The following is a 19,276-nucleotide window of genomic DNA, read 5'->3' on the forward strand; positions in this document are numbered from 1 at the left end:
AATTGCACCCTTCGAAAATTTAAAATACTTGTTAGGCACGACCTCGAAATACTATGCATGGCCTTAGACTTATTTACTAAAATGAGCAAAAATTATCTAAAAATTTTTTTCACTTTTTTTTTTGTTTTTGTTAGAATACAAAAATAAAACTTAAATTTTTTGATTGTATTTTTTAGTTTTTCTTCAAATATGTTTTTTTTTTCCTCAAACGTCTATTTTTAAATAGAAAACTACTTCATTTTTTTATGAATATTTTATTTTATTTTTCAATATTTATTATTAACATTCAGACTTATATATTTTGAAAAACGACTTTTTTTTTTGGTGTAATATATCAAAAAAACTTCCATCAATCAGTTATAAATTTAAATAAGATAATTTTTAAATAAAAATAATTAAAATTTAACCAAATGAAATAAAACTATTTCATATTTTTAAAATTGGAAAAATTGTTTTTGTCACAGAAATTTATTTTCCATTTAATTTTTTTCGCCGTCGCTATTTGTTATTTCATTGAAAGCTATAAGCTATATTTTTTCAAATTTCCTTTACCTTGAAAATGAGCTATTGATTTTAAAATTTATAAATTCAACCACAATTTATCACCTAACCCTTTTTCCAAGCTGAACCAAATGCCTGCAAGAATTCGTACAGAAATCCTTAACCCCCGTTTAGTGTTTGGGTCTATCACGTTCCAATTAGAAATTTATTTTCATGTGACAAAAACAATTGGAAAATTTAATAAATCTGTGATTAAATTAAAAAAAAAAAAACTAGTGATGAAGGAATAAATTAAAAAAAATTTTTTGGCTCTCCAAACACAAAGTTTCTTCTTTGATATTTACTCTATTTTTTAATTTTTTTGCTAAAGTCATTTTGCTTGATGAAAAACAAGTGTAAAATTTATTTTCTTTAATTTTTTTTTGCAATGATTTCATATAAAATGTTTTTCTTTTGAGATAAAATGAAAAATTAACTTTTTAAAAACACTAGTTTCATTTAATTATAAATTATTATCAATGCCCACAATTTTCCATGGTTTATTATTTTATGAAAAATTTTACTTAATCTTTTTAGAAATAACACTGATTTTCTTTTTTTTTTTAATTATTAAAATTTAACATTTATTTTGAAGAAACATTATCATTCAAAAAATTGTTTATATTTTACACATTTTCACTGAATTATATTTTTTTTTTACTATTTTGTTGAGATTATTAACATTTTTGTTGAAATTTTCTTGTATTATTGATAGATAATGTTGTATTTTGTTGTTGTAACCATAATAAATGATTTTGGGGGCCTACCTGCTACCGTGTGAACATACCACTGGCAACAAATATGGCGATTAATAACCATGTGGCAGTACGATGTAATGAACTTGTACAATGGTGAGAGGTTGAACCTGAAATTAATAAAAAAAATTGGATGAGTAACTTAAACTTTAAAAGAGATGATTGAAAAAAATCATTTTTAGGCTCCAACAAGTGAAATTTACAAAATTTAAAAACCCCCGACAAATTTTTCGGGTGCGGAACCCCAAACTCGCACTTGAAAAAAGCTACGAACACTCCCCGTTAAATTACCTATCAAACGAAACCAAAAACATTAAAATCGGTTCATCCGTTTAGGCGCTACGATGCCACAGACAGACACACACACACACATAGCGGTCAAACTTATAACACCTCTTTTTTAGTTCGGGGGTTAAAAAACACAAACATCAGATTCTAATGACGATTATGCCCCAGAGTTTCTAAAACATAACCCAAAATCGCATTGGAAGGGTAGAATTAATTAATTTATGACAAACTATTTGTATTTTCGATCTTTAAACGAAAGCGAAAAGTCCAGACGCTTATTAGAAGTTCGTATTGCAAAAAAACCTTAGAATAAAGCTTTATATTCTTCTATGCCTTACACCAGCTTTAAAAAGAAAGCATCTTTAACTTCGTAACTATGGTATATAAAAAAATAAGCCAAGCTTGAACTAATGTCATTCGAAAAATGCTAAGTAGGTCGTCATTTTATGATATTCGATGAAGTTTTTTTATCATTATGCGTTTCATTTTGTGTTACAAGATCCTAAAACTAAGAATTTAGGGGAAAAATGACATGCAGTACCATAAAAATAGATGTAATATCTTTGTTCATAAGAAATTTTCCCTTCATGTATATGGAAAAATTTAAAAAGAAAAATATTTCCCACAAAGTATATACAGACAATATTGAAACAAAATTTTTTAATAAAAAGAAAAATTCAACTCTTTTGAATATCATAAAAGTTCTGAAGAAAAATGTCATTGTAACATATATATAAATTAATAAGGTTTTGAAAATGCTTATATAAACTGTTTTCAAAGTACAGAAGGTTTTGATAAAAGCACAAAAAAATTTGAGTCAAAAAACACTGAAAAGACCCTTTAAAATAAACTCACGAGAATGTTATCAGTTTTCAGACCAAAATGATTGATAAACAGAAATAATAAACTCTTATCTAATATTAGTTTAAGGTTGTTGTATGGGCATATCGACAGAAAATTCTAAATTTGTGTATACTTATTATGAATAATACATTAACAAAAAAAATTTGAAGTCGATTGACCGTCTCTAACTCGAGTTAAATACAATTTAAGTTCGAATAATTAACATGGAGAGCATAGGAAAGGTTGCGTTTTGTTGTGTTTTTAACAAGTTTTTTTAATTCTAGAAAAATACTAGATTTAAGATATTTTCAAAAAACTAACTGAACATTCATGAAGTTGTGCATGCGAGTTTAAAAAAAAAAAACAAAACTATTGACAGTTTCATTCTTGAAATATAGTCACTCAAAGTTATTTAAATTTTTTGTATAACAGAAACAATTATATTTAGAGTATAAGTAGTGTAAGAGAGATGTCTATTATATACAGAATTACAGATGTTTATTATCATGCTATTATCATACAGAATACGTGATAAATGGACAGTCGAGTTAAAAGCATGTTAAAATTAATACTTATTTGAGCGTGCTAAGCATATCTATACGTACATACCACTACTGTATGATGTAGTACACTATTTTTACAATATTGTACAAAGACAAATACCTTAATCAATTTTAATATTTTAAATCTATAAACCGCAATCATATTAAAACATACCATTATATTTAAATAATTAAAATAGTTTGTATAATAATCATTTTGTCATTTCCTTGAAACTTTTCAAAACATTTCTAAATCTTTAAGATTTTGTAGAAACCCTCGTAGTATAGTGATAATAAATACCTACTTTGAATCTACTTTAAACTATACAAATAGAATATTCTCTATTTTCGTCTTTAAAAAGATCAAAGGTGACATTCTGATTGTTTACTTAAAATAATATTAATTGTTTTTCATATAAGATGATGTTATGATAATTGTTGTAGAATACAAAACCAAAATAGATAAAAGTTCAACATCCCTATCTCCTTATCTACTCCCTATATATATTATTAATGTGAAAGTAAGGATGTTTGTTTGTTTGTTTGTTACGATTTCACGAAAAAACTATCGAATGGATTTTCATGAAACATTACAAGAATATAGCTCATACATCAGAATAACACAAGAGGTATAATTTAAAAAAAATTAAATTTAATATGATATTTTACTGCTCCATCAATGATCATCATTTTGAATCCTAGATTAAAGATTTCTGTAAAAATTTTAAATAGTAAATGTAAAACAACTCATGGCCATATTTTCTAATATACATAATGAATTATTAACGCAAGGTGGAACGCTAGTTTTCGAGGTATTGACTGAGGAAATAATTCCAGGATATCAACCATTGATTTTATAGTGATAAGACTGTTTTGAGAAAATTGTAATCGATTTCAAAAGATTTCATTAACAAAATTATTTCTTCCAGTCACATTGAATCGAAATTCTATAGGTAGTTGATTGGACTATGTGTATCTCTTCTATGAAATACAAAATAATATCATCATACAAATCAGAACAATCTAGGATAAAATACAAATCCTGTTTCTAAAACACACATATACAATTTGAATATAATGCCTTCATCTAAAAAGGAAGTATAACAATAATTCCTATTATATTTAATTCACCTTATAATGTTTTAGTCTAGTATTATACTTCTCACATATCCCTTTCTCTGATCCCCTCTCACTTCGTGTTTCCTCTTGTTGAACTATACACATTTTGTAAGGCATTTACGTTTAGTGGAACAACACTACAGTTTAAAATGTTAAGCATACCTTAACAATGTAATGTCATATAACTAACTTTATAGATTACTGAATGTTCTGGAATAATTCCAGGATATTTTGGTACAGTTGAAAAGTGTATTCCGCCCATAGAGAAAAATAAAATGTAAATATTTTTGGGTCAAATGTACTAACTAAAAAGGGAAACTTATTAATCTATGACCATTTGGACTCAATAAATATAACATAATCGAATTCATTTAACAATTTTTCTCTATTATCAACGATAAAATCTTAAACATCTGAATATTCGTGTAGGTGTATTAAAATGAATAAGAAACGAAACTTCTTCGGTAAATATCGTAGTTTGTCGTGTTGTAATAGACACTGTCTTAAGTCTGTCTATTTAAACGAACGCATACAAGTATAACTATGAATGCACACAAACATTTAGGCAAGAATAGTCTGTGTCTGTCTCGTGAGACACTCAGCAGCGCTGGGGCAGCGCAATGCGAAGTTACTTAAAATTTAATGTATCCCGCATAGAATTATAGATAGTACCCGTTAAGATGTTGTGGTTATTGATAGTATTCGTAGATAAATAATATTACATATCAGAATAAGATTCTACATATTTGTCCAAATTATGTAGGGTAGGTAGTGTCTTTCTGTCTATATGTAATGTCTGCCACTACTTTCGCCCTGAATGTTTGAATCTCTTTCCCTGTGACTTGCTGTAAATGAGCTCACCTACATTTGTTTGCTTTTACTATTATCTAAGGTGTTTTGTTGAGATCTAGATACTCATAAAGGAAACGAATATGTTATGATTATCTCTTATGAAGAGAGCGTAAAGTAAGTACTTTAAACACACTCACCTACTCACCTACTCACCCACTCATTTCACCAATTCCATTTCTTACTTCCATTATAAATGTCAAGTGAACTATCATCTCATTTTGGTTGTTCTTGTTTGAGATTTTCTTCTACCGTGTATCTACTTTTGTTTAGTTTAGTTAAAGTGGTACAACAACAAGATTTGTCAAAATTATTATTATGTGTTCTTTGATATTCATAATAACAATATCAAAATTTCATATTAGTTTATGGAATATTTGTACATGAAGGCTCGTAAAATTGATACCCTTGATTTTTGGTTATTGTATCGACAAGAAGGATGCTAATTTGAAGTACTCAGTTAACTCAATTAATGTAAATGCCATCTGTGTTTTGATCATCAATTAAAATCCTAAAAAATGTTGTCATTTTCCCTAATTTCTAAAAGCTAACTGCACGTTTTTTTGCTAGCTATCAACCTAGCTATCAGTAGGAAAAGTATTTCGATAGAACAATGAATCCCGAATCGATTGTACTTGGGGGGCGCACTCTTTATGTTGATTTTTACAGTTCTCCCCAAGGAACAACATCAGGTGAGGCACGTGATTAAATCATTGAAAACCGTGATAATTTCTCTTATAGTTCTACAGGACGTTGGAAATTTTATCTCTCCAAAATTTTATGTTTAAAGCTAAAATGCACATTATTTGGAGCCGTTTGGTTTACTTTGTATAGCTACTGTTTCTTAATCGTTTTATAAGTGCTGCTAGATAGAGATTTATTTTTGGGGGCTTAAAGTCTTTTCTTAATTAAAAAGAACAGGTAAAATGATAAATTACTTTTGATGTTAATTTAGTCCTAACATAAAAATGGATTTATATAATCAGAATGAAATTGAATTCAAGTTAATTACTTCTTTCTATATTTCGACAGTCAAGTCGAATTATTTTCTGTATTTAATTAATTATTTTAATATTTAGAGATTAAATAAAGCTTGAAAGCGTGTGTAGTTTTCTATTCGAACTGTGTCCAAATTGTATAAAAAGCTAGAAAAAAAAAAACAAAAAATGGAAGTTAAATATATTTAAATCGGTAGTTGAAGTAACATGGAATTTGTGTTCGAATCAAAGTTGGTACAATTGAAAAGATCAATCTACTTTGTAAAACGAACCAACAAATTTCCATCATGTTTTGAAATTTTACAAGATCACTTAAAATTTTAAATCGTATAAAAAAATCAAAGTAACTAAAAACACGCATTTAATTATAAATTAAAAACACTCAAAATATTTTCTTCAAAAGAAAAATAAAACAGAATCAATTTATATGAAAAAAAAAGACATAAAAGTACACATTATTAAAAAATAAAAAAATTCAAAATGAAATGTAAAAAATGTACAATCAATCGCCTTTTATCCAGGTTTTTGATATAAAAATTATACACAGTGCGCATTTTTCGGTACTGTAAATACGCTTTTAATTAAAAAATGATTCCTTGCCCTTAAAAATGTATATGTACTAAATTTTTTTAAATTTTGAAAAACTTTTCCCATTAGAAAGTTGTTAACTTCGTTGTATCTATTAAACTAAGTTTGTTTTTAAAGAACCTGAAAATTCCTGATTTCTATAAGGTAATTTTCTTGATTCGAGGCAAATTTTACGCAGGCTTCTTTCTTACTCTGAAAAACGATTCATTCCAAAAATATTTTTAAACCAGTCCCAAAAATAAAGTGACATTGTATTTATTTTGAAAATTCTTTATTTATTCTTCTAAATCAATTTCATCCCCTTCAAAGTAATCCCCTCCCGATGAAATGCACTTATGCCAACGGATTTTCCAATTTTCGAAACACTGGTTGTAGTCACTTTCCGGGATTGCCTTCAGTTCCGTCTTCGCTGCGGCTTAAATCTCCTCTCTTGTATCAAAACGGTGTCTCCGGAGCGGTCTTTTGATCTTGATGAACAGCCAGAAGTCACACGGCGCCAGATCAGGGTAATACGGTGGTTGTGGAACGATATGGGTTGAGTTTTTGACATGATCACGAATTATGAGTGCAGTATGGGATGGTGCATTATCGTGGTGTAAAAACCATGAATTGTCTTTCCACAATTCCGGCCTTTTTAGGCGGATAGCGTTACGCAAATGACGGATAAGGTTCAAATAATATTTCTTGTTGACTGTTTGGCCGGGCGGAAGGAATTCATATTTCACAACAAAAGCGCGCAGTTTAAATTCAAATGTCACCTTATTTTTTGGACACAGTATTATATATGTATATGCGTTTTTGTGTGATGTTAGACAACTTCTTAGAAAAAGAAATTCTCAGTAACACATTTTGGGTCATTTTCTTTCTAGGGGTGCAACAAAGAACAGAAAAATCATCCAATAAAAAGTCAATACAATTAACCATTTTTCCTAGTTCCCTGCTGAAAAAGACCACACTCCTCTATAAAAATATTATACTGAAATAATTTATCTCTAACTACGACTTCTAATATGATATCTACTTTGAAAATCTCCCAGTATTTTCGATAAACGGTTTTTAAAAATACAACCTGTTGAAACATTTTTAAAAAGATTTCTCTTCTCGACATGTTGACAAATATGTACCACTTAATAAGAAAATTAAGTAAACAAAAAAAAAGCTATAAAAATATGCGAAAAGAACAATTTTTGTTTGATCACAAAAAGTAGAAGGAACAAAGAATCACTTGAATATTGATTGGAAATCATTTATAACCGAAGAATATTTTCGAAAAAGAAAGTACATTACAATCTCGTTAAAGAATTTATTCATGTAGAATCGAAAATCGTTCTTTTTTTTGAAATGTGGTAAATTATACCATAAAGATATATTTTTGTTTTCAGAGCTTTTCAATATGCAGGAATTAGTTGATTTTTGGAAATGCTGTGTTTAAATTGTTATAAATTGTTTCACAAAATGTCCGCTTCGTCTTTAACTATAAATTAATACTCAAGTAAACATTGATCAAAATTTTTCCGGGAACAGTTTATGAAAAAAATCTATTCAAATATTGAATGAATTCTTTACATCCTAGAATATTAAAAATTTGAAACAAAAAATTTCATTCGGATAATTTTTTTCTAATATTTAAATAGAAAAAAAAACTAATATTTCCAATATTATCTATAAAACAATCTTTGATATAACAAACATAAAAAATAACAAAATGTCAATAAAGCATTTTCCGTATTCCACATAAACTTTCAATATTTAGTAGTTTTAACATCCATAAGTTACACACAAATGTACGAACATATTTATAATGTGTTTGGAAATTAATTTTATTTTCCTATTATTTACAAAAAAATATACCGTATGTCAATTTCCAATTGATTGACTATCATTCAAATTAAATCTATACTTCAAAATCTTTTAAGTTCTGATTAGATAGAAAAAGTTTTCAATTTAAGTTTTAAGAACAATTATTAAAAATTTGATTCCAGATTTCGATATTTTTAAGTCGTGAGAATTATAATAGATTGACATTCTGTATATTAAAAGTTAATGTATTTTGTAAACTTCGCAAAAGTCGACCATAGTTCATACCGATATATAGTATCTAGATAACATTTTAGGGGTATGTATATTAACGCAGTCATATCCAACTGGTTTTGTACAGTCATAAACCAAAGAAACTTTTTAACTTCCCAGAGGAAGTTAATGTAATGGGGTGATTTTGAAAATCTCCAATTTTACATATTTCCGCGGTTTCAAGGCCGCAATATCCGAATCAAACCTTTTCAATGTGATGTCTGTGTGTGTGTGTGTATGTATGTGCATATGTTCGTTCGGATTCTTTCGCCTCGATTATCTTGCGAACCAGTAATGACATAAACACGTGACTGTGTTTATTCGACGCGTAATCGCGTATTTAAGAACTGATTTTCAGTAGAATTAGTTGAGCCGTTTTTTAATGGTAATAAAAAAACTGGAAAAAAATGAATAAACAGAATCTGAAGAGTGAATAAAACACATCATTTATCTATGGAGATCATGATCGTTCCAGCATAATCTGCAGTACATGTTCGAAGATGATCTATAAAGGCTAATAAGACCTTTTCTTAAATGTTTTTTTCCTTTCTGTGAAGTTTGGGGAAGTTTGCCGTGTGGACTACAGGGGTCGCAGTCACACGACTTCAGTATTTATTTTGTCAAAATTCGTAGTTAAAATTAATAGTTTCTATTGAATATACAAATCAATAGTGCAATTTTATTGAACACGAATGTACATTTACATAGCATATATGTATGTAAATAAATATATATACGATTAAACAAAAATAGAACGACATTGAAATATTTCCCAAAGCGATGTCTGTCATGTAAATATTTATTCAAAAATAGCAATAAATATTCAAAAATTTAATATCCGTTTTCAGAGACCAATTCGCAATCTAACTCGACACACATACCACTGCACCAGGAAAAAAAATAGAACATATGTAGTAACTTTATACGATACTGCGTGTTCGTTGAGAGAGATATTACGATATTTCTATGGATACAAACAAATATCTACATATCTAGTTTTTCCAACAATTTTATATGAATAAAAATTTTTATACTATTTTTGTTTAGTTCCAGAGTCAGGTATTATATTTGACAGTCATTCGACAGATCGATTGGAAATTTGAAAATTTTACGATAATTTCCATAGCATAGGGTTTTCTTTCAGGGAACCTTAAAAATTTGAATTTTAAGCTTAAAATTGCAAAATATTCACTAAGGAATTTCAAACAGAAGATAATAAATAATGGAAAAATAATCATTTCCTTTACTTAAAAAAACTCGCTGTCTGTAGTTCCTCACGGGAAAAATGCCCATCTTGTTCCTTCGATGATCGGACAAGATGATATTTTTGAAAAAGAGTTAGTCGCTATGAAAATTATCTTAAAGGAAAATGTTTTTAGGAAAATACTTTTTCCATACGACAAACGATGCCTTTAAATAAAACCACCAAAACAGGCTTGAACTTGGTTTCAGTAGACGTTCAACAAAAAGACAGATATTAAGAAACCATAGTAATTTCCAACAATACTGTTCAAATGGATGAATGAATTTTTTAACTCGTCAGCACTCACGTTATCAGCATTTGGGTCACTCTCGATTTAAAACATGAATAACTTATATTTTTCAAATGGTTTATGTGAAAAACTGTGAAAAATTCTCTCTTCACGAAATATGGTGAAATTAGTTAAAATGAATTTCATTATTTAGATTTTTCCTTGCTCTAATATTTTCACTCTTACTTATAAAATTATCAAGAGTTTATGATTTACAAACGGAACAGAACGCGTGAGCAAATCTCTCATCACGCAACTATAGATTACCGAACACGCGAGTGCTGACGTGTTGGTAAAAAAGAGCCCTTGTTTTAAATGAGGTATTCATTCAATAGACTACCACTGTTTCTCTCAGATTTAAACCTGCTTATGATTTTCATGTTAATGTCAATTTTCCAAATACACTCAAAATTGTAGCCCTTCTACAAATACTGTCAAATTCCACGCAAAGCTCTAGACCTATTTTTGTATATGTTGTTGAATACCAAACTCTTGAATCAAATAATTAACTCGTATATTATTTGACAAAGTGATTTTTTTCTAGTGTGACAACAAATGGATGGATGTAGTTAGTGTTTTGTATAAAATGTTGTAAACAAATTTATACATAAATCGTTTTGTATTTAATTTGTTTCAGATAAATTTTATTTGCAACAAAATAAAACCAGCTTTTTTTTCAATTGGTATTCATTTTTATAAAATTTAATTTTAAAAACGTTTAATTTGAATAGAGATAAATGGATATTTTTATGTATAAATCTAATGAAACTGTCTTTATTCAATGTTTTATTGAACAAAATGTGATATTTTCCCCATATTTTTAGAATTGAAAAACCGGTATCGAATTTCTTGAATTTGTGCTTGTTTTTTGAATTATTAAAAAATGTTAACTAGGTTTTGTTAGAATATGGTGCAAGTTTATCACTTTCTTAGACAAAAGCGGTACCAGAAAAGTTATTGGACGTGGCAATATGGAAGTTTTTTGAGTAAATAAGACATTAGGACATTTTGTTGAGAATAAAAAATAGGAAAATCCATTTCATTATGATTTTTTTGGCTGAATTCCAGAAATTACACATCCAACCCTCACAAAAACGGAGCTTTGAGTTAAAATTACAAAAATCAAGAAAATTTACTTTTCGGGATAGAAATCTAAAGGGTTCAAAGTTGGCAGCATTACAATAAACTGTTTCAGAATTTGAAGAAACTTGGTATATGAGATAATTTTGATCCGAAAATAAGGTTTATTTAGCGTTTGGTTGAATAGGCTTGTGGTTAAAATCTAATATGAGCAGCATATATTTTCGTTCGATTCAAGTTTTTTTTTTAATAGGTTCACATGTTTGAGTTGGCAACTGTAATCTTTTGTTTGGTTACCGATTTGACAGCAGACAGTTTTTTTGTCTTTGGTTTTATTTGCCATTTTATAATGAATAGACTAACGACAGAAAATCGTTAATTGTTAAAATTTTTTTTAACTAAATAATGGTTCAGAATTCATTTTCAAACATTAATGACAATTATTTTTTCAACAAAGTCAGTTTCAAGATATTTTTCTTTGTTTAATTTCAATTTAAATTCTTTACCTTTTCCGAATTATTAAGTTTAGTTCAAATTTTTGAATATTACAATAGCAGTGGATAGTATTGAATTAAGTTTCTTGTTTCCGTATAATTTTGTAATAACAAACTTCAAAAATTTAAAATTACAACAAATGTGTTCGCAGTACTCCCAAGATAATATAATACTACTATTGAAATTAATGATACATTCTCATTTCAAATATTATCACATTAACACACTGTTACAAAGAGGGAACAACCTTGTTTTCGTTTAAAAATATAAACACAAATCCCAAAAAATTTACAAAGTTCTACTCTTCATTATTTGGTATTCGTATTTTTGGATATATACAGAGTGTCCAATTAGGTCAGCACCATATGAAAAACATTTTATTATTACTTGTTAAAGTTATTCTTGATAAAAAGTTCTGCACGGTTTAGGGCATAATAGGAAATAATCATACATCAATTTTTTGCATTCGTATTCGTGACTTATTACCCAAGAGTGAAATCAAAACCAAAGAGTCAAAACTATGGTCAGATATCCAATATTTTCCTCCTACTATAAAAAAATAGTAATGATTTTATTATTTTAACCAATCTCTGTATTAGCATAGTACGCTTAATAAGCCGGAATATGTGGAAAAGTGGTGGAACAGCTCCGAATAAGTGGTCCTTAGACTTTCATGAACATTACCAACCACTCGCTTTTACATTATCATAAAAAATGAGAAAAATAGGGTAGGGAACACTCCCAAAGAACTCCAAATAGTGACGGTGAAAAAAAATTTCAAAATTTCACCTCAGAAATCGCTTCTCGGGGGTTTTCGAGGTTGCTGATTATAAATCCGAGATCAAAAAGTACCTGAAATTGTTGAAACTAAAATTTCCCCTAAAAAATTTCCGTCTTAATTGGGCACACTGTATATATTTTTAAAATGAGAGAACATTTTGATAAAACACAATAGACATATAAAAGTGAATTTTAACACAGTGGTCTCATGGGAAATTAGCAACTCATTCACCTGATATTGAAATGGAATGACGAATACACCTACACTCTAACTAGAGAAGTCTATATAATATTATATTCCTTGTTGTTGATTCGTGTTGTGTGTTCCTGATCCGGTTTTTAACAGTTTAACAAACCATCAATTGTATGTTGAATACATATCGGGAATAACAAAAAAGATATTGTAACATTTTTCAAATGAAATGAAATTATAAGTAGTCAATATTTGTCTTATTTTTACATTCTTATATTTCCTGTCGTAAAATAACATTTTTTTTTTTTTAGATATGGAGGTTATATTTCAACGATACAAATCAATTTTTTTTATGGTTAAGATTCTAAAGATGTTCACCGCCAGGTTTAACGCCAAGTTTCGCTAAGCCACGAGACCCTTAAACTTTAAAAGTGACAGAAATATCGCCTGTGAAAATGCCAATAGTAATTTCATACCGTAAAGTAGCGAGAAGAAGTACCGTAAAGTATCATGAATTGATTGCATTTACCGATAAGTTGCTGGGTGATTTTATTATGTAGGCAACTTAATCAGTGGATCGTCTTATTCCGGCACATTTACCAAGTTTCAATGAAAGGCGAGAAGCAAGAATGGTGAGAAACATTACAGCAATCGCACTTACATATCTGCGAGCTTACTAAGGTTGAAAGCACAAAGGTATCATAAGCATAAATCTGCCGGTGAAAAAAAAGAGACGACTTATCAAGTGGCCTCTAAGACGTTGAGTAATTCAAAAGTTTCAAAAAAATTTCGAGACTGCCGCCAAATTAATGAGTCTCATATAGTTCAAAATGATCGTAAACGTAAAATAACAGTAGAGGGAAGTCAAAATATATCTAATATCTACAACAACAAAAATGGCCAAAATGGTTTTTTTTTTGGGTACTTACCATTAGTATCTCGTGTACTCAACACCGATGCCAATCTTGGTTTCTCCTCATCAATTAAAATTCGTGCTTTTGTTTTATACAATTGTAAAACAGTTGCAATGCATTCTAATTGTAAACGATTTGCTAAAAAATTATCAGCATTCAATTCAACTTGAATACCAATTATTGTACTTTGTCGTCGAGTATCTTGTGGCTGTGGCAGATGCGGCTGCGCGGGCTGTTGTAACGATGCAGTTGATACAGATGGCAGTAACAGCGTTGATAATGATGATGGTACATTCGATGACGATGAAGATGAATCCAAACTACTTCCGTACGTATTAGAATGGCCATAAGTACCAGGACCACTTCCATACGTACCTGAACTTCCATAGGTACCAGAACTTCCATAACTACCAGGACCACTTCCATAAGTACCTGAACTTCCTCCGCCATAGGATGAAGACGCTGATGGTGATGATGGGATTTGTTGATGTTGATTTGATGATGTGCCAAGAACTGATGGATAATTATAACTGATAATGTTATTTAGATTGTTGATATTCGTGGCGCCACGCATATAGCCTGTCGTTTCTACGGTTTGTGGTATTTCGTTGTCCACAGTGATACGCATTAGAAAACTTTCATTGATCTGTAACAAAAGAAATTTTTTAAATTAGTTTATTTTGATAATTGTAACCTAAAGACGAAAATAATGACTCTAAAATCCATATGGCTCGGAAACTTGTAACAAGCAGTATATTGTTTGATATTTTTTCGAATTTTTTACGAATTTGAGACTATCTACTAAACTGGGTTCTTCCATATTTTGTTCGTTTAATCCTAGTACTTAGAACTCTTTGTACTGGACGTATAAAAATGAACAATCATTATAAAAATTACATAAAAGATAACAAAAATCAACATTTTAATGTCGATTTTTCCCCCCAACAACCCAAAAAATGTACAAAATTTATATCACAAACATAAATTAACGGAACAATAATTATTATCAATGTTGTAACAATTTAATTTCACACAGATAATACTTAATATTTATATGCGTGTTAGAATGAGATAGAAGCCATAATCAGTTCGGCTCTACAAGTACCTATAAGTAAGTATGCTATTCACACATCATAGTATTAAACTCGTTACGTAGTAAATGCGTAATTTTGAGGAATTTTCGTCAGCGAAAAACATAACTAAATGTAATTGTTTTTAATATTTTTACTCTTTTTGAAAAATTTAAAAAAAATTCGTTGTTTATGCTCTTTACGACAACGACATTCGGTTAGGCTAGGTCAGGTTGAAGTGTGCAATCTAGGGATCGAATATATTAAAGCCATGTAACTCGTGACAAAAAAAGCCTCCTAAGACAGCCCTATTCTTTGAACCTCCAAATTTCTATAGATTTAAGTTCCAACAGGCAAGATGCTGAAAGTTGAAAGGCCGTCTTTAACCATTATGTAGGCCCTGCGTACATTAGGATCACGAGGATTCTTTTTTTGTAAATTTCATTCGAGAACTGGATAGAAAACACACTCCATTTTCTATGGTCACGCCATTACTGACATACGTAAAAGCGACATGCTCACTTTTTGAGCCAGAGTGTATGTTTTTTAGATGCTTTTAAATAAGAAACGTAAATTGAATGACACGGTAATTCGAGAGCAACAACCATAATAACATGCATCTGGAAGAGCATGTAGATTGCGGCTTACAAAACAGGCGGAGGGCGAGGTCGAGGTAACTCAAATGACCTGTTTGAGATGGAGTGGTTATCTAAGTACACCGAAAAACAACTTTCAATGCGAAATAAAAGAGTTGAGTTTTCTGACTTGTCCAGAAATTTGATATAAATACTCCCCTTTGCGAAGGCCATTTCTCATAAGATAAGAGTGGCGTACGATTTGGAGCACAACTTTCATCGATACAACCACAACCTCTTCATTTTCTTTTAAAGGAAAATTGACTGAAGCACCTTCTCTATCTCATACTATTAGGAGAGCATGAGGATGAGTATAATACTAGTAAATGTAACTATATATGGATAGGACGGATAAATGATAATGACTTTATATACATGTTCACTTAATCTCAATTACCTTTCCGTGGTATGCTTGGTCACGCACAAAAGTATATTCAATTTATCAGGTACATCTAATATGTACGGCATTATTTAAAGGTAAATATATAATACCTCTACTATCCTGTGTGGATAGTATTATGCATGTAAGGGAGAATGGGAATATTTTCCAGGGATAAAACCAGTAAAATTTGTAGATAACATATTTTATTTCACTAGAAAGCTTTTGATAATAATTTGATTTTGATTTTGTTAAAAAAATGTTTAAAATATTTTTTGTATTTCAATAGCTTTGAAGTGTAAGAAATTGTTAAAAATGAAACATTTCGTTGAAAATTTATGAATTTATTAAAAAAGATATAAATGATATTAAATTGAGAAAATTTCAGCTGCTTAGCTATTGCAATTTATGAGATACTGAACCCCTGATCCGCTGACGTTGAGTGGAGTTCTTGCTGTGGACTTTTCATTTTGCTATGGACTTTTCATAGATCATTTCTTGCATCCAAATAAAGATAATCCCAGTAAAAAAACTTCATTTGGATTTTTTAAGCAAATCGACTGTTTTTTGTCTTATTTTCCTGAGCTAATATATACATTATCGTAAAAAGAAGACTAATTAATTTATAAATAGCAATAAAAAAAAATACCATTTTCATTTTCCAATTCATAGATACAATAAAAATGTTGTAACGTCAATAGAGAATAGTGAAAGCTTTTTAATAATTTTCGATTTGAACTTTTTTATAATAGTGTATTACATTATGATGAATCTATTGGCTTTAGTACTCTTGTTCGAAATTATTATTTATCATTGCTGCTCAATTGATTCAATGTACATCAATTTATCAATAGAGAGTATTGGGTTCCATTTCAATTGATATAGTAATACTATTAAAAATATATAATGCAGTCAAGTTGATCTATTTGATCTACTATTAGTGATCTACTCTATTAGTGTTTCTGGGAGTGTGTAACCAATGGGCAGAATATTTATGAAGTCTTTTAGAAGCAAATGATGCAAAAGATAAAGAAGAAGAAGACCTCTCCTGTACCTCCATAAGCTAGAAACGCGAATTAGTGAGAAACCTCAATAAGCGAAAAAAATCACGGTCCTTTCAACTCTCTCATAATCAGGTGTAACTGTAATATCATCGAAAGTTTTACCTAACTCGACTTAACCCATAAGTAGTTATTATTTTTCAATTTGGTCACAAATATTTTATTAAAGTTTGTAGTTTGTAGTTTGTATCAAGTATGATAGATCATTTTATGAAATATATCTCATACATAATGTATGTATTTATGAAAGCACTTTTTATCAGCATGAGTACTTAAAAGTAGTACACAGTATTTTTTGTGTATATATATTATTATCATTTGATATTAAATGATACATATTTTCATTTCATATTCCATTCTCTATGGATTCCATATTATCGATATCAATTTATTAGTGAAATATGACTGAAAAGTCATTCATTTCAACTGTTCAAATTTATCTCTCATACCGATTACCGAGAATATACTTAAAATAAAAATTTAAGAACGGTCATGTGCCACCAATAGGGTAGGGAAACATTAATTTACAAGTAGAGTTATCGAAGTGATTTTTGAAAAATATTGATTTATATTGTCCTTTAGTCCTAGCTGAGGAACTTCTCCAGTGAAGAAAGTGTATAACGATATTTCATCATCTTACTAATTAGGCCTGTTTTCTTATACTTATTAGCAACTGAATCAATTTACTTGATTCCGAAAAAAACGAAATATCTAAAAAAGTGTAGCCATTTCTTGGAATATTGAAAAATCTAGAATGTGGAAGCGATTTCTTAATTTCTTTTGAAGTTCCCTATTTTTTTTTAACATTTTATATGCTTTTAAAAGCTAACTTCACGTTTTTTGCCAGTTAGTAGCCACTTAAAGAAAGAAGTTGAAGAAAACACCGCTAAATAATCTATAAGACATTGTATTTCTATTCTCTTTGGTGATAGTTTTAGAAGCAGATCAAGGAAATAGATCAGTTTGTGATCAAGAACAACCCCTATAATGAAAGGGAATGCGTTAGCATGAAAAAGCACCATTTAAACTTAAAATTGAATTTTTTGAAAGCTCAAGGCTCTAGCATATACATTTTTATTAAAATTATTAAATATAAATGTTATTGAACGAGTTAACTATTAGAAAACTTTTCTTACTAAGTTCGATCACACATAACTTCAAGTCAATAACGTAAACTTTTTTGACGAAGCATACATAAGACTTGTACCAATGTTATACGGAACTTTTCTACACGAGTCTAGAGCCAGATGTAGTATTTTAGAGACTTTTCAAAACGGTTGGGCTATCAGAAATTGTTGTTAGGATGGAAATCCGCTAAATTAGATATTCAAATAAGAACGACCTCAACAAAGTAGATATCCGGCGCCCGACTCCTTGAAAATTTAAACCTTTAAAATTCCGGGAAAAGAATAACTCTGGACATTTTCGCTCTGTACAGTATCGAAAAAAATGATATTTGCATTTTTTTTCAAAAATGATCTAAATATTGCCCTTAATTCATCCATTTTAACGTTCTCACGTGAAGCTCTGTAGAGTAGGGCCAGATCTTTATCACCTCGTCTAAAATTTCACCAATTATGAAATTAGTGTCTTTATTAAATTGCTTTACCCGGCTTTAGATCTATATGGAACTTTTCTTGTGAAAAGAAAAACATAATATCTGACGTGCATACCTTTAACTTAGAAAATAAGGTAAAGGTGTATGTTAGATACATAAAACAAACTTTTAAATATAATATTTTTCTTATATAAAAAAGTTAAAAAGAAAAATTTCCCTTTGCAGATTTGTGTTGTGGGGGTGTTGAAAATTTCCTGTTACTTTTGTTTTTTTTTAAGAAATATATGAAAATGATGAAAATATATTTTTCACACGTTAACTGAAAATTTCCTATCATTGTTTGACATATGAAAACAATGATGATTATTATTTTCTTTGAATACCGAGTGGTTCGTAATTGTGTAGCATTATGGAAACCTATTTTTCAGTGCGATGTGAAATAATTAAATGGTTTTAATGTTTGAATTTATGGGAATGGATGCCATTGTGAGTTGATTGAACGAATCAATTGTGCTTGAGAAAAGCTGTGTTTGATGTAAATATTTCAATTTTTTTTGAAAAACGTTTTAATTTGTTTTTATTTTTGATTTATCTAAGCCAAACCATAGTTTCGTTATTAAACATGTTTTTTTCTTCTTTTGAACTTTTTTATCGACGTGTTTTCAATATTACTTGACTTAAAAACAAATTTCATTCTTATTTAGAAATGAAATCAAACAGTTGACTAAGTTAATTGTTGAAATACCATGAGTAGACTGTGTTGGTTACGTGTATCGTGTTTTTTTTTACTTAATAGAAGTAAAGAAAGAAAGTCATTCTCAGATAGCCACTGTCTTGTTTATATAACACGACTGTGGTGCCACACACACACAAACACACACACACATAAATGATATTCCCATATAGTACATACTATATAATGGTCTAATCTAATTTGAGCTCTCCCAAGTAAACAGTAATGTTTAAGAAAAAATATCCCAAACAAAA

General features: G+C 29.2%; 1 protein-coding gene across 1 annotated transcript in view; it reads right to left on the reverse strand.

The window, feature by feature from the left end:
- Positions 1–1,216: 1,216 nt before the first annotated feature.
- Positions 1,217–19,276, reverse strand: part of LOC123298992 — a 586,059-nt gene continuing 567,999 nt past the window's right edge. The window contains exons 5-6 of the mRNA XM_044881094.1: positions 13,602–14,232; positions 1,217–1,405 (exon numbers count right to left, since the gene is read on the reverse strand). Of these exons, the coding sequence (XP_044737029.1) occupies positions 1,311–1,405; positions 13,602–14,232 (726 nt within the window). The 3' untranslated portion in view covers positions 1,217–1,310. The remainder of the gene's footprint in view (positions 1,406–13,601; positions 14,233–19,276) is intronic.

This window comes from Chrysoperla carnea, chromosome 4 (genome assembly GCF_905475395.1).
Source record: "Chrysoperla carnea chromosome 4, inChrCarn1.1, whole genome shotgun sequence".
In the NCBI taxonomy this organism is placed as follows: domain Eukaryota; kingdom Metazoa; phylum Arthropoda; class Insecta; order Neuroptera; family Chrysopidae; genus Chrysoperla; species Chrysoperla carnea.